The sequence below is a fragment of the Vulpes lagopus genome, chromosome 21 (assembly GCF_018345385.1).
Source record: "Vulpes lagopus strain Blue_001 chromosome 21, ASM1834538v1, whole genome shotgun sequence".
Lineage (NCBI taxonomy): Eukaryota > Metazoa > Chordata > Mammalia > Carnivora > Canidae > Vulpes > Vulpes lagopus.
The window spans coordinates 8,904,432-8,919,390 of record NC_054844.1 but is presented as its reverse complement, the minus strand read 5'-3'; the positions used below and the strand labels follow the sequence as shown (position 1 = coordinate 8,919,390).

The following is a 14,959-nucleotide window of genomic DNA, read 5'->3' as shown; positions in this document are numbered from 1 at the left end:
ACACCCAATGTGGGGCTCAAACTTACAACACCGAGATCAAGAGTCACATGCTCTACTGACTGAGCCAGCCAGGCACCCCTCCCAATGACATCTTTAGATTTAATACTTTCCATGCGTCAAAGCTGGAACTCGGGGGACACTCAGGATTGTGCTAAGGGCTCTTCTTTGTAATATGGTTGAGTCATCAGCTTATTACATCCTAATATTTCCACTCATCCCTAAAGTATTACATTTATTTATTACATAGATCAATCCTCCCACCCATCATGAGATAATATATTCCCTGACAGATGACCCCCTGCTTTAATGCTATGTTTGAAAATGGGTATATAGTATGAAACAAAAAGATGAAATCAAAGTGACAGATGAGTTCTCTGGATTTTTCACTAGTAGTTATACAATCATATGATTTAAACAGAGAAGAAACAAAGGTAAAGCAATAAAGGAACAAAGCTGGAAGGTACTTTTTTTTTTTATAAGATTCTATTTCTCCAGTCATGAGAGACACGCAGAGAGAGGCAGAGATATAGGCAGAGAGAGAAGCAGGCTCCCTGTGGGGAGCCCAATGTGGGACTCAATCCCAGGACCCTGGGATCATGACCTGAGCCAAAGGCAGATGCTCAACCATTGAGCGACCCAGGTGCCCCATTGGAAGGTAATTATTAAAACAAAAGTAAAGTACTCTCTCTCTGCCTATGTCTCTGCCTCTCTCTGTGTGTCTTTCATGAATAAATAAATAAAATCTTCTAAAAAAATGGTCACTATGATAGTATTATTCTTACCTCAAGGTGGCATCTCCAGCTGAAGGACCTGTTGACCAAGAGATGATTATGTCAAAGAACACCCACACACAAATTTAGCTAAAAACAAAAACTCTCTCTTCCAAACCTGCAATCAGAAAATGGAGTTTAAAGATTCTCTCCAGGGATCCCTGGGTGGCGCAGCGGTTTGGCGCCTGCCTTTGGCCCAGGGCGCGATCCTGGAGACCCAGGATCGAATCCCACGTTGGGCTCCCGGTGCATGGAGCCTGCTTCTCCCTCTGCCTGTGTCTCTGCCTCTCTCTGTGTGTGTGACTATCATAAATAAATAAAAATTAAAAAAAAAAAAAGAAAACCTTTAAAAAAAATAAATAAAGATTCTCTCAAGAAAAAAAAAATTCTCTCCAGTATTAATTGGATTGGACTACCAAGAAAAGCAAGTTTTTAAGGGCTCTGATGAAATCTATTTACCCAATCCCAAACCAAGTAATCCTCCTTAATGCTCCAACAAGAATGATTAAGTGCAATGAGAAAGTCATTCCTCAGAGGCTCTTGTGTAATTTCTATGTGCTTCCATAGCATTCTGTACTTCCTTCAACATAGCAATGATGCTATATTTTGATTGGTATTTATATGCCTATAATAACACTGAATTGTAAATTATGTGGGATATGGGTTATGTGTATCTTGTTCCGGATCCTATCACACTGCCTGAAACATGTTGGTTAGCAATAGGTATTTATTAAACAAATGACTGAATGAATCTCACTACTATCCATTATATATATAGGGGGGTGGTGGAGAACAGCATTATGCAAAGAAAGTGGTACAGCCACTCTAGGAAACAGTTTGGCAGTTTCTCAATTAGAAACAACAAAATGGAGAGGCACTTGGGTGGTTCAGTGGTTGAGCGTCTTTTAGCTACCTTTAGCTACCAACATTTAGCTCAGGTCATAATCCCAGGTCCCAGGATTGAGCCCCATATTAGGCTCTCCAAGGGGAGCCTGCTTCTCCCTCTGCCTCTCTCTGTGTCTCTCAGGAATAAATAAATAAAATATTTAAACAACAACAACAGCAGCATGGGGGTGCCTGACTGGCTCAGTCCATAGAGCTTGCAACTCTTGATCTCAGGGTTGTAAGTTCGAGCCACATGTTGGGTATAGAGATAACATTTTTTTTAAAGATTTTATTTGTTTATTCATCACACACACACACACACACACACACACACACACATAGAGGCAGAAACACAAGCAGAGGGAGAAGCAGGCTCTATGCAGGGAGCCCGATGCGGGACTTGATCTCTGGACCCCAGAATCATGCCTTGGGCCAAAGGCAGGCGCTAAACCACTGAGCCACCCAGGGATCCCCTAGAGATTACTTTTTAAGAATTAGTCTAAAATGAAAACAACTGAAGATGCTACCACCATAAAACCAAGCAATTCGGTCCCTGGGCGTTTATCTTAGACATAGGAAAACAGGTTCCCATAAAGGCTGTACACAAATGTTCATATGAGCTTGTTGTGTAATATTAAAAACTGGAACCAACCCAGATGACCTTCAGTAGGTGAATGGTTAAATGATCTGAGGTATGACTATACCATGGAATACTACCCAGCAATAAAAAGGAACAAACCATTGATACATGTAAGAACTTGGCTGAATCTCCAAGGAATTATGCTAGAGGAGGGAGGAGCAATCTCATAAGGTTCCATTCTGTATGATTCCACTTATATAACATTTTGAAATGACAAAATTTTAGAAGTAAGGACAGATCAGTGATTCCCAAGAATTAAGAACAGGGGTAGGGCAAGAAGAAGGAGGGTTTGGTTATAAAAGGGCAATGAGAGGTCTCTGTACTGTTGGAACATTCAGATATGACTGTGGTTGTGGATACACAAACCTATACAGGTGACAAAATTGTATAAAACTAAACACACACACACAAAAGACTATAATGAAACTAGGGAAATCTGAATAAAACTGGTGGATTGTATCAATGTCAATATTCTGGTGGTGATCTTACTCTATAGTTTGCAAGATGTAACCACTGGGGGGAACTGAGCAGTGTATAAGGAATCTCTCTTATTATTTCCTAAGGCTGCATGTTTTAAACTATGATTATCTCAAAATAACAATGTATTTATTTATTTTTAAAGATTTTATTTATTTATTTGAGAGAAAGAGAGAGGGAGAGAGCACAAGTGGGGGAGGGGGCAGAGGGAGAGGGAGAAGCAGGCTCTCCACTCTCACTGAGCAGGAAGCCTGATGTGGGGCTTGATCCCAGGATCCCAGGATCCCGGAATCCCAGGATCATGACCTGAGCCAAAGGCAGATGCTTAACCAACTGAGCCACCCAGGTGCCCTCAAAGTAACAGTTTTCAGGAATGAGTATTTGGTAATGTGGAGAGAAGTTGTGGCACCACATGTGTACTTTGGGGGCACCTGGCTAGCTCAGTGGGTAGAGCATGAGACTCTTGATCTCAGGGTCATGAGCATAGATAGAGCCTATTTAACCACAAATCAAGAGGAATGAGAAAAAGCATCTGCATAAGTGACAGGAGTGAAAAAATATTTGCAAAGAACACACAGAAAGATATTACTGAACCAATAGAAGAGAACCTGGAGCCCAGCGGGTACTGAAGGCATTGACCGCAAAATGCTGCTGCATAGAGGATCTCAAGGGTGACAAACTTCTCCCTCTGAATCATGCTAACACAGAAGGAGGAAGAGCAAGAACCAACAACCAGTGCCCTTAGGGAAAGAAAAGAACAATAATGTTAACAGGGGAATTGGGAGCCAGGAAGTAAAAGTTGAGTCAACATGGCCATGACCAGTCATCTGAGATCCCAGTGCACAAGGTTTCAGGGAATGGAGATAATCCTGATCCTCCTTTAGTCAAAAGACTCCATGGAACAGCCAAGAGCCCTGTTTGGTTCCTGTGCCCATCCTTTTGCTGTCACATAGGGCCATGACATCAAGAATGGCCAAGAAGAGCCTACTGGTGACCAGCAGGTAAGTCACCCCTGAAACCTGGCAAACTATAGTCTGTGTAGGGAAAGTGGGGATTTCACTTATTTAAGCTTTCAACAAATGTTTTTTGGGATTTTGTTTAGTTTTTTTAGGTTTTCATTGTTGTTGTTGTTATTGTTTCTAGAGGGGGTGGAGGAACAGAAGGAGAGAGAGAGAATCGTAAGCAGGCTCTGCACCCAGCCTGACTCAGGGCTCAATCTCACAACCCTAAGATGGAGACCTGAGCCGAGATCAAGACCTGAGCCAAAATCAACAGTTGGAAGCTCAACTGACTGAACCACCCAGGTGCCCCATCCTTTCAACAAATGTTGATGACAGGCCTACGAAATGTAGGCCTTTGAAGGACAGGAACAGGAACCAAAGCAAATCCCTATCTTTATGCTCGTGGAGTTTATATTCTAAGCCACAGATTGTATTCTCAAAGTGTCCTGGGAACCATGAGAGCTTATAAGGATGATTCAAGTTCAAGTCCTGGATTTTAGAGGCCCATGCCTCTCAAAACGGAGCTTGGGAGAGATAAAATGAGCACTGGCCTCGCCTGAATTCAGAGTATTCACAGCACAGAATACTAAAACTTTGAGAACAGAAATGCAAGTCATTTTTTTTTTTTTTTTTTGGAAGCCCATGGATTTTTTTTTTTTTTTTCAACGAGAACTCATGGTAAGTGTTTGCTCCCTGGTTATTTGAAAGATAAAATTTGTGGAAATGGGATAAAAGGACCAATAAATCAAAAGGCTCAATTGTCATTATTACCAGTCTCTCTCTCTCTTTTTTAAGATCTTATTTATTTATTCATGAGAGGCACAGAGAGAGAAAGGCAGAGGGAGGAGTAGGCTCCCTCTGGGGAGCCTGATGTGGGACTCTATCCTGGGACTCCAGGATCACGCCCTGAGCTGAAGGCAGATGCCCAACTGCTGAGCCACCCAGGCATCCCACCAGTCTCTTTTCCAAGAAAGAGGAGACACAGAGCAGATGGTTCCCCCCACATGATACCCTTCCTCAGTGGGCCAGAGAGGTACATACATCACTGCCACCTCTGAGGGTGATGTGGCTATGCTGAGCTGCAGGCAGGACATTCAGTCTATCCTCCTGGCAAACCTTAACTCTGAGGTGGTGTTTTGTTTTGTTTTTTAAGATTTTATGTATTTATTTGAAAAAGAGAGAGCACAAGCAGGAGGGGGGAAGGAGGAGACTCCCCACTGGGTAAAGAGGCCAATGCAGGGCTCGATCCTAGGCCCCTGGGATCAGGAGCTGAGCCAAAGGCAGACACTTAACCGACTGAGCCACCCACGTGCCCCTGTGGTGATGTTTTTAAGCCAAGAAGAGTCATAAGACCTGGAAGACACTTCCTCCAAAATAGGAGGCATTTTGCCCAAGGCCTTCTGTGTGTGTGTGTGTGTGTGTGTGTGCGCACGTGCACGTGTTGAGGTGTCCAGAATGTGCCACTTAGGCACAAAAATAATTTGGATTTGAAAACATTTGAAAAGAGACTGCCTTGCCCTGAAATCCCTTATTTTCCTACAAGCAGAGGCTTTCAAAAAAAACTCAAAATAAATCAATTGTCATAAATCCCATTCCCTGGAACAACCAGAAGAGATTGTCTCTTACCACTCAAGATACACGCCCACACAGATATTGTCACAAAATTATCATATGGCTATCTATTCTCCTAAAGGCCCATCTCTATTTCCTAAAAGTTTATTTGTGTTCCCATAAGTGCTCTTCTGACTCTCTGCTTTCCTATGAAGATGGTATACAAGCCCTAAACACTACCCACCTTTTTGAGTCCCATTTTTGTGAACTCTTGTACATGATTTTGTCTTTTCTTTTGCTAATCTGTCTTTTGGTAGTTTAAATCTGCAGGGGCCCCAAAACATAATCTAAGAGGGTAAAGGAAAAGTTTTTTCCTCCTCAGTTCTGCATATGTGTGTGGCCACTCTCTGTGCATTTGTACTATAGTAGAAAGTTACCCAGAGGGGAGCTATAATTCTAGCTATAGTGTGGGACATTTTTCTTTTCTTTTTCTTCTCTTGTCTTGTCTTTATTTTTTAGAGAGAGCGAGAATCTTAAGCAGACTGCAAGTCCAGCATGGAGCCCAATGTTGTGGGTGAGAGAGGTCTGGATCCCACAACCCTAAGATCGAGAGTCAGTCACTTAATCGACTGAGCCACCCAGGTGTCTCTGGAGTGTGAGACCTTTAAAAAGAGAAATTAGGGGATCCCTGGGTGGCTCAGCAGTTTAGTGCCTGCCTTTGGCCCAGGGCACGATCCTGGAGTCCTGGGATCGAGTCCCGCATCGGGCTCCTGGCATGGAGCCTGCTTCTCCCTCCTCCTGTGTCTCTGCTTCTCTCTCTCTTTCTCTCTATGTCTATCATAAATAAATAGATAAATCTTTTAAAAAAATAAAAAATTATAAAAAATTAAAAATAAAAAGAGAAATTAACCAGATATCTAGAAAAAGGACAGAGTCAAGAAACACTATCCTAAGTGTGACCTGAAGAGTAAACCTCTTATCCCTAAGAGGATGTACAGGGAATTTAAGCACTGAGATGGAGGAAGGAGAAGGTGGCTAATATCTTAGAATGGATACATCTCAGACAATCCAAATTGGGGCCTTTGAAGCAGCAGGTCCACTCAGAGGGAGCCCTGTAGAAACAGAGGCCATACCTATAGAAGAAGGTCATATTGATGGTGGGAGAACTCTGGGTGAAGCAGTAGTCAGAACTTCAGAAAGAAAGAATGAGATAGGGGAACCTGAGTGGCTCATTCAGTTAAGTGTCTGCCTTTTGGCTCAGGTCAAAATCCCTCCGGGATCAAGCCCCACATCAGGCTCCCTGCTCAGTAGAGAGTCTGCTTCTCTCTCTCCCTCTGTCCCTCCCACTGCTGTGTTCTCTCTCTCTCTCAAATAAATGAATAAAATCTTAAAGAAAAAAAAAAGAGAGAGAGAGAGAGAGAGGAGCACCTGGGTGGCTCAGTCACTTAAGTGTCTGCCTTCAGCTCAGGTCATGATGTCAGGGTCCTGGGAGCAAGCCCGCCATAGGGCTCCTTGCTCATCAGGGAGCCTGCTTCTCCCTCTCCCTCTGCCTGCTGCTGCCTCTGCTTGTGCTATTGCTCTCTGTCAAATAAATAAATAAAATCTTATAAAAAAAGAAGAAAAAAGAAAAAGAAAGAGTGAGATATATTTTCAGAATCTATACCCCTTTGATGCAAGGCAATAATAGCAGTCACATTAGTTGGGATGGTTTGAGAGGAAAAAACAGACCACCTTCAGAGGAAAGCCAGGGATATTACCCAGACACTTAATAAATAATGCTTTTAGTCTTTCCCCCAACACACACAAGAGAATTTTAGTAGAGGAAAAGCATAATGGAGTAAAAAATATTGTTATTAAAATCTAAGACTGATACATATATATATATATATCCTCTGCTATCATCATGCTCCTATTCCCGCAAAGTCTCCCAATGGGTTTCTTTGCTTCCAAGTCTTTTCTGCTTGTTGTCACAAAGGCGCCAAATGCCAGCTAAGTATGTCTAAAGCACTATTTTAGGGGCACCTGCTTAAGAGTTCAACTGTTGATTTTGGCTCAGGTTGTGATCTCAGGATTGTGAGATGGAGCTTCATGTTGGGCTCCATGCTGGGTATGGAGCCTGCTTAAGACTCTCTCTTTCCCTCTCCCTCTCTAAAAAAATAAAAGAAAATAAAGCACTATTTTAGTCATGGCTATGCTATTCACAAATTCTCCAAAATTTTCTCTAAAAAGATCAAGCTCAATTTCCTTAGCTTGGCACTCAAAAGCCATCTATAATATCACTCCAGGTTTGTTTTCTTTCTTTCTCTCTTTCTTTGAACTCTTTCTTTCTTTAAAGATTTCTCTTTTTTTCTTTAAAGATTTTATTTATTTATTCATGAGAGACACACAGAGAGGCAGAGACAGACAGAGGGAGAAGCGGGCCCAATGCAGAACTCGATCCCGGGATTATGCCCTGAGCCAAAGGCAGACACCCAAGCACCAACCCACCCAGAAATTCCTCTTTCTTTCTTTTATACTTTTATATTTTTATTTATTTATTTGAGAGAGAGAGACAGTGTAGTGGGAAAATGCAAAGAGAGAATCCTTAAGCAGACTCCCAGCTGAACACAGAGCCCAATGCAGGGCTTGATCTCACAACCCTGAGATCACAACCTCAGCCAAAACCAGTTTATTCTTTTATTTCCACACATGATCTTTATAAATTCTCTCAAGCTCTTTGTATCAGTCAAGACTCTCTTCCTTTTTGCCAAACCAAATTCTGAAACCCTTTTAGGATCCAGCTCAAATCTCACTTCAGCTGAAAATCATTTCCTTCCACATCCTGAAGTGTCCTCTCTCTCCCACGAATTTCTCCAACATTAAGTAACTGAATCTTAAATTATCAATGAATATGAGCTTGTTCTTTCATTTCTGTTGCTATTTTAAACTGTTACTTAACAGTTATACATATATATTAACAGTTATATTTTTTATTTTATATTATGGTGAAATAAGCATTGCTGATTTTGTGTCATTTGATCAAAATCATTTGTGGATGTGAAAAGTTAGTATTAATAATAATAAACCTTGTTTAAGAATAATATCAATATATTAAGAAATAGAAAAGTTGAAAAATGCCTAAGGACAAAAGTACAGGCAGGAGACTTGCTAGCGCGCTTGCGCGCACACACACACACACACACACACACACGCACACAGTTTTTGCCCTTTTCAAGAATAGAGAGTTTGCCAGACTCTGGGTCCAGTTTACCTTTGTCAGAAGCCATGGTGCTCTGTCACCGGACATTTCCGCTGGAACTATATATTGTGCTGATTGCTCTTACCAACAACATGCCTGAACGTCACAGGTGTGATCACTGCTACCTGGCTTGAGCAGAGGATGACTCAGTCCCAAGTCAGGCAGTTACTGGGTACCTAGATTGTACAAACAAGGAGCAGATTAAAGAAGGACATTGGCGTGGGGATTTGCATCAATGTTTTGATAACAAAGCTTGTGATTCAAATAATTAATCCTGTAGAGTAAATCACTAAGGAGAACCAAATTTCTATGTTCTTCCCCGATAACATCTGAATTTGGTAACTTTTCCCTTTCCTTTGAGTGAAGGCTGAGAGAAGACTGACCCATCATTCCTTATTAGGGAGCACAAAGGAAGAACAAAGGGAAGAGAGCATTAACCAGTTTGTATAACCTGAAGACTAAAAAAACAACAACAACAACAACAACAAAAAACCTGAAGACTTTCAATGTTACCTGGTGAAGATTCTGTGGACTTGCCTTTTAACTATTATTTATTTCTAACTTCCTCTTATTTTGCTCTTTGCCCTTAATCCTGTTGGAATGGGGAAGGGCGCTGTTAGATGCAAAATCAGTAGGACTTCGGCCTCTGAGTTGGGCAATTAATGTACAAGTTTCACATGATCTTCCTTCCTTTTTGAAGCCAAGGTTAAGTGTATGGCCAAGTCCACTTCTGGTTTTTCATTTTTCTTGAGACTACAGTGAAAACTGTGTTCCAGATTACCATTGCCTCCTGTTGTCTGAACTTTGGCTCAAACATCTCTGAGTTTCAGTACAGACTCCCAGAATTGAGGTCATTTTCAAGACCTAAGTCTCCCTCCCTCTAGGGTCTCAGATCTAGAGCTCCTGAATTTGAATCTCAAGTACCATGAACCCTATACTGGAGCCCTAAATAAAAGATATTCCTTAATTATGAAAGATAAGCTGCAACTCCCACAAGGAAAGCAGTTTGGAGTGACAGCTGAGAGTTTTGAAGAAGGAGCAGAAGTGCCACATCATAAACGAAGGTCCTTCAGAAGCCAAATGTTTCAAAGTTATATTTATGGTAAGTAGAATAACAGCCACCCAGAGACGTCTGCTTCCTAATATCTAGAACCTGTAAGTGCAGTACCTTACAAGGGCATATAGGACTTTGCAGGTGTGATTAAGTTAAGGATCTTGAGGTAAGAAGTAATCTTACTTCTATTATGAGTGGTCTCAATCTAATCAAAAGTACTCTTATAAGAGTGATGCAAAAGAAATCGGACTGAGAGAAAGCCGTGCAAATATGAAAGCAGAGATAAGACTGGAAAGGGCCATGATTCAAGGAATGAGGACAGCTTCTAGGCTTGGAAGGGCCTGGAAAAATGGATTTTTCCCTAGAGCCTCCCTAAAGAAACGCTGGCCTGATGACACCTTGATTTTAGCCAGTGAGACCCTATTGTCTATTTCTTTTCTTTTCTTTTTTTAAGATTTTATTTACTTATTCATGAGAGACACAGAAAGAGAGCCAGAGACGCAGGAAGAGGGAAGAGAAGCAGGGTTCATGCAGGGAGCTGGATGGGGACTCCATCCCGGACCCCGGGATTATACCCTGAGCCAAGGGCAGACGTTCAACCGCTGAGCCTCCCAGGCATGCCCTATTGTGTATTTCTGACCTCCAGAGCTATATGATAATTTATATTGTTTTACCCACTAAATTTGTCATAATCTGTTATAGCAGCACGAAGATACTAATATGACACAGTCACGGAAAGCATATACGCGATAGTTAAGGCAAAGTATAATTCGAGTTTGTTTCTATTAGAATTCTTATCGAATGTTTGTCATTAAGGGTACTTTTGATTAGATTTTGTGTTAAAAAAAACTCAGAATCGGGGCGCCTTGGGTGACTCTTGGTTTCAGCTCAGGTTGTGATCTCTGGGTTGTGGGACTGAGGCTTGCATGGAGCTGTGTGTCAGCAGGGCGGTGGGGGGTAGGGGTGGGTTGCTTGAGATTCCCTCTGCCCCTCTGCCCCCACTTACTCTGTCTCTCTCTCTCTCTCAAATAAATAAATCTATCTATCTATATCTATTTCTATATGTATATGTATATCTATATCTATATATATAAAGAAAACTCAGAACTATCAGATATGATACACTGTCATGACAATAATTATTTGTAAGAGGGATGCCTGGGTGGCTCAACAGTTTAGGGCCTGCCTTCGGCCCAGGGCCTGATCCTGGAGTCCCGGGATCCAGTCCCACATCAGGCTCCCTGAGGGAGCCTGCTTCTCCCTCTGCCTGTGTCTCTGCCTCTCTCTCTCTTTCTCTGTGTCTCTAATGAATAAATAAACAAAACCTTTTAAAAAAAAAAAAAAAGATTCTCTCCCTCTTCCCCCCCTTCACCCATGTGCTCTCTCTTAAAAAAAAAAAGAATACAATTTAAAATAAAATCTTAAAAAAAGATCATACTAGTCAATAGGCAGAAACAATTCAAATATCCATCAACTGATAAACAGATAAATAAGTTGAGGCATATCCATACAGTGAAATAATATTCAGCTATTAAAAGGAAGGAAATACTGATACACACTACAACACAGATGAAGCTTGAAAACATTATCCTCGGTGAAAGAACCCAGTCACAACAGACTACGTGTTGATTCTGTTTATATGAGATTTCCAGAAGAGGTAAATCCATAGAGATAGAAAGTACTTTACTGTTGCCAGAGGATGGGGGCAGGCGGTAAGAGGACTTGGGGACTATGTGCTAATGGAAATGGGATTTATTTTAGGGGTTAATGAAAATTTCTGGAGTTATACAGTTGTAATGGATTTATACTTGTGAATATAGTTATTAAAACCACTGAATTTGGGACGCCTGGGTGGCTTCCCGGTTGAGCATCTGCCTTCGGCTCAGGGCATGATCCCGGGATCCTGGGATGGAGTCCCGCATTAGACTCCTTGCGAGAAGCCTGATTCTCCCTATGCTTCTGTCTTTGCCTCTCTCTCTGTGTCTCTCACGAATAAATAAATAAAAATTTAAAAATAAATAAATAAAATCTTTAAGAAAAAAAGAAAAAGGAAGGAAGGAAACCAGGAAGAATGAAATAATGAAACAAAGAAGAAAGAAACCTCAAGAAGAATGTGTTCTTCACAATCCTATAGTTTACACTTCAGGGATTCCATGAAACAACTGAAATTATTTGCAAAATATTCTGTATTTATGTGTATTATATTCTGGAGGAGAGTCTATATGTCTTATCATGTTCTCAAGGACACCCTTGATCCTCCAGATATTAGGAATCATGTATTTTAATAACTTACTCTTCCCTGTTTTAATCAGCAGAGGGCAGAAAAGCAATATAATTAACAAATTCAACCCCCTGTAAATAAATCTTCAATTTCTGCCATCTATTTCCTACCTTTGTTCTAGCTTTTTTTTTTTTTTTTAAGTAAACTCTATGCCCAACATGGGAATTGAACTTATGACCCCTATATCAAGAGTCAAGTTTAGGTAGATTTGCTCCCACCTTTCAGTTTCCGTGTGTATTCTGTTGATATCTTTGGCAGTTATCATATTCTTCCCTTCAAAATAACTATTGATTTAATTATTGTTCCAGGAGACCTTGGGCAATTACCTGTATTAATCACTGCATAATTATTATTTTTTTGAAAGATGAAAATATAGATTATAGCTAAACCAGCCATTCTCAAGTAAGGTTCCAAAAGATCTGTGCGCATCTTTCTCAGAAAGATAAATTTCACATCACTGCAACATGGCAAAGGTAATGGTTGCAAAATATGTGATACAATTTTTATCCCAAAATAATTGTACCAGCTTGCTGTTTAATATTGCTAAGCAAACAATTAAACAAAAAGTAAGAGAAGGCAGTGCTCCTGGCAGTCCCATGGATCTATCTCTTCAACTGTGTTTGGACAGAACAAATCCAGAGACACCCCTTCTACATTCTCTGACCTCCCTCCAAACCTTTTTTCAGTTGCAACCTTGGCTACCCTCTGTCTCTGGGACCAGCCAACATCTTATTTTGAGCTTAGCGACTCCAAGTATTCTACTCACAGGCAAAGCACAGAAAACTCTGTGATAATAGCTGAAATGATTAGGGACACCGGGGTGGCTCAGCGGTTGAGCATCTGCCTTGGGCTCAGGGCATGATCCCAGGATCTGGGATCAAGTCCCACATGGGGCTCCTTGTGGGAAGCCTGCTTCTCCCTCTGCCTCTGTCTCTGCCTCTCTCTGTGTGTCTCTCATTAATAAATAAATAAAATCTTTTAAAAAAAAATTTAAATAGCTGAAATGATTATTCTGGGAGTCAGGGGGCAGGGGTCACCAGTTCTCTGGGCTGTGGCCACCCCCTGTCCCCCAGAACCGATAGTTATTGTTTATTACATGCCAATTACTGCACTAGGTCCTGGGAAATAAGGCCTGGTGGCCAGTGTCAGGTGCTGCTCCCTGCGACCCAGAGCACCAGTGTTGCATGAACAATCTGCTCTAAACTGGGCTTCTCCTGGACTGGCTGGCCACTTGCTGCAGCAGCTGCTCTGAGGCTGCCAGGCTAACAGGACAGACGCTGCGTGGTCACAGTGCCTGTGCCCTTCCCTACTGACCTCAAGTGACCAGGCTCTTGGCGCGCCCCTGGCCATCTGGGTCTTCTGCACCAGGACCAGCGTTCTCCAGGGAAAGGACTGATGCGGGATCAAGGAGCCCAATGGCCAAGAAAGAATTCTTGGGGTGCCTGAGTGGCTCAGTTGGTTAAGCATCTGTGTCTGCCCACGTTAGGATTCCAGGGTCCTGGGATCAAGCCCCAGGTGGGACTCCCTGCTTGGCAGGGAGTCTGCTTCTCCCTCCCCCTCTCCCTCTGCTCATGTTCTCTCTCTCTCAAATAAAAATCTTTAACCCTCCGCCCCCCCAAAAAAAGAAGAAAGAAAAGAAAGAAAGAAAGAAAGAAAGAAAGAAAGAAAGAAAGAAAGAATTCCTGAGATATTTTAGAGTGCAAAAAGGTGGTTTTATTATAGCATGGGGACAGGACCCATGGGCAGAAAGAGCTGCAGTGAGATTGTAAGAAGTGACTATATGTTCGTTAGCCGGGGTTAGGGATAGTGTAGGTCTCTAAGGAATTTGGAAGCAAGGCCTTCAGGACCTTGAGGGGCCAGCTGCTGTTAAGATAAGGTTTCTTCGAGTCTTTAATAAAACATAAACATGAGGGATCCCTGGGTGGCGCAGCGGTTTGGTGCCTTCCTTTGGCCCAGGGCGCGATCCTGGAGACCCGGGATCGAATCCCACGTCAGGCTCCCGGTGCATGGAGCCTGCCTCTCCCTCTGCCTGTGTCTCTGCCTCTCTCTCTCTCTCTGTGACTATCATAAATAAATAAAAATTAAAAAAAAAAAAACATAAACATGAAGGCATTAAGGCAGCCATGGGTTCTTTATGGAAGGTCACATTCTGCACATTTCAGGTCTCTGTCACTGGGCTGCAAGCTGTAAGTGGGTAAGAGACAGGACTAGGCAGGGAGAGATGGATAGGGGGCCATGGAATCAGGCTCACACAACAAAGTTTCTAAAATGCTGATATAAGAAAACCAGAGATAAGGGAATAAACCAGACCACCTGACCCCAGATGTTAGGGTGTATTTTTCTTTGGTGGCTACAGTGTAATCACAGAAAACGACCAGACCACAGTCAGTAAGGGTGTTCTCAACAGTCCTTGCTCAAACCAAGACCGCACAAGAATCTCAAGGCCGCAAGCTCCCTGGTCAAGTTTTCAATAAAAGACCAGTCTAAAAAACCTACAGTGGCAACCCTGTCAGGACCCTTCTCACTCCTGAGAGTGTTCTCTATATCCTCACTTAATAAACTATCGATTTACTCACTCTCCTTTGTCTGAGAGATTCATCCTTTAACTCCATGAGACAAGAACCAAGCTCTCCTGCTTCATAAGGAGATTGATTTTGGCTCCATTTCTCTCACCTTTGTTCTCCTCATCGAAATGACAGGTGTGGGGACAGAGACAGAAATTCTGGAATGTATATGTATAAGAGTGAACTGATGTACTGGCCTTTTGTACAGCTGACCAACCTCAGCATTGTTCCTCCAACCGCTCTGTGGTTTTCTGTAGGCCACACTCTTTTGCCACCCCACCCCTAGTGACAATAACTCACCAAGGTCAGCCCTCACTTTCCTACCAATAAAGCAGCCCAAGGCAGTTGAAATGCCCCAGAGAAATGAGAAGTCAAGGAGTTCTGAGAGAGATTGAATTTCTTCCCTTAAATGCAGAGGATTCTCTGCAGATATGACTCTACTTAATTACATGCTCCATGTCAAAGAATTACCATAACATAGACCCAATTGTTTATTAT

General features: G+C 42.1%; 2 protein-coding genes across 13 annotated transcripts in view; one reads left to right on the top strand and one right to left on the bottom strand.

The window, feature by feature from the left end:
* The window catches only part of RIMKLB (ribosomal modification protein rimK like family member B), a 186,380-nt gene extending 177,229 nt beyond the window's left edge, over positions 1–9,151 (bottom strand). For 4 of the 7 annotated variants that reach the window (XM_041735724.1, XM_041735721.1, XM_041735725.1 and 1 more), the window contains exons 1-3: positions 9,076–9,151; positions 8,575–8,738; positions 783–810 (exon numbers count right to left, since the gene is read on the bottom strand). In XM_041735724.1, coding sequence (XP_041591658.1) covers positions 783–810; positions 8,575–8,590 — 44 coding nt within the window. In that variant the 5' untranslated portion in view covers positions 8,591–8,738; positions 9,076–9,151. The other 3 variants (XM_041735726.1, XM_041735730.1, XM_041735723.1) reach the window with 2 other exon arrangements.
* A 160-nt stretch (positions 9,152–9,311) lies between these two features.
* Positions 9,312–14,959, top strand: part of DPPA3 (developmental pluripotency associated 3) — a 49,905-nt gene continuing 44,257 nt past the window's right edge. For 4 of the 6 annotated variants that reach the window (XM_041735741.1, XM_041735737.1, XM_041735740.1 and 1 more), the window contains exon 1: positions 9,312–9,664. The gene's annotated coding sequence lies outside the window, so the exon portion shown is untranslated. The remainder of the gene's footprint in view (positions 9,665–14,959) is intronic. The other 2 variants (XM_041735738.1, XM_041735742.1) reach the window with 2 other exon arrangements.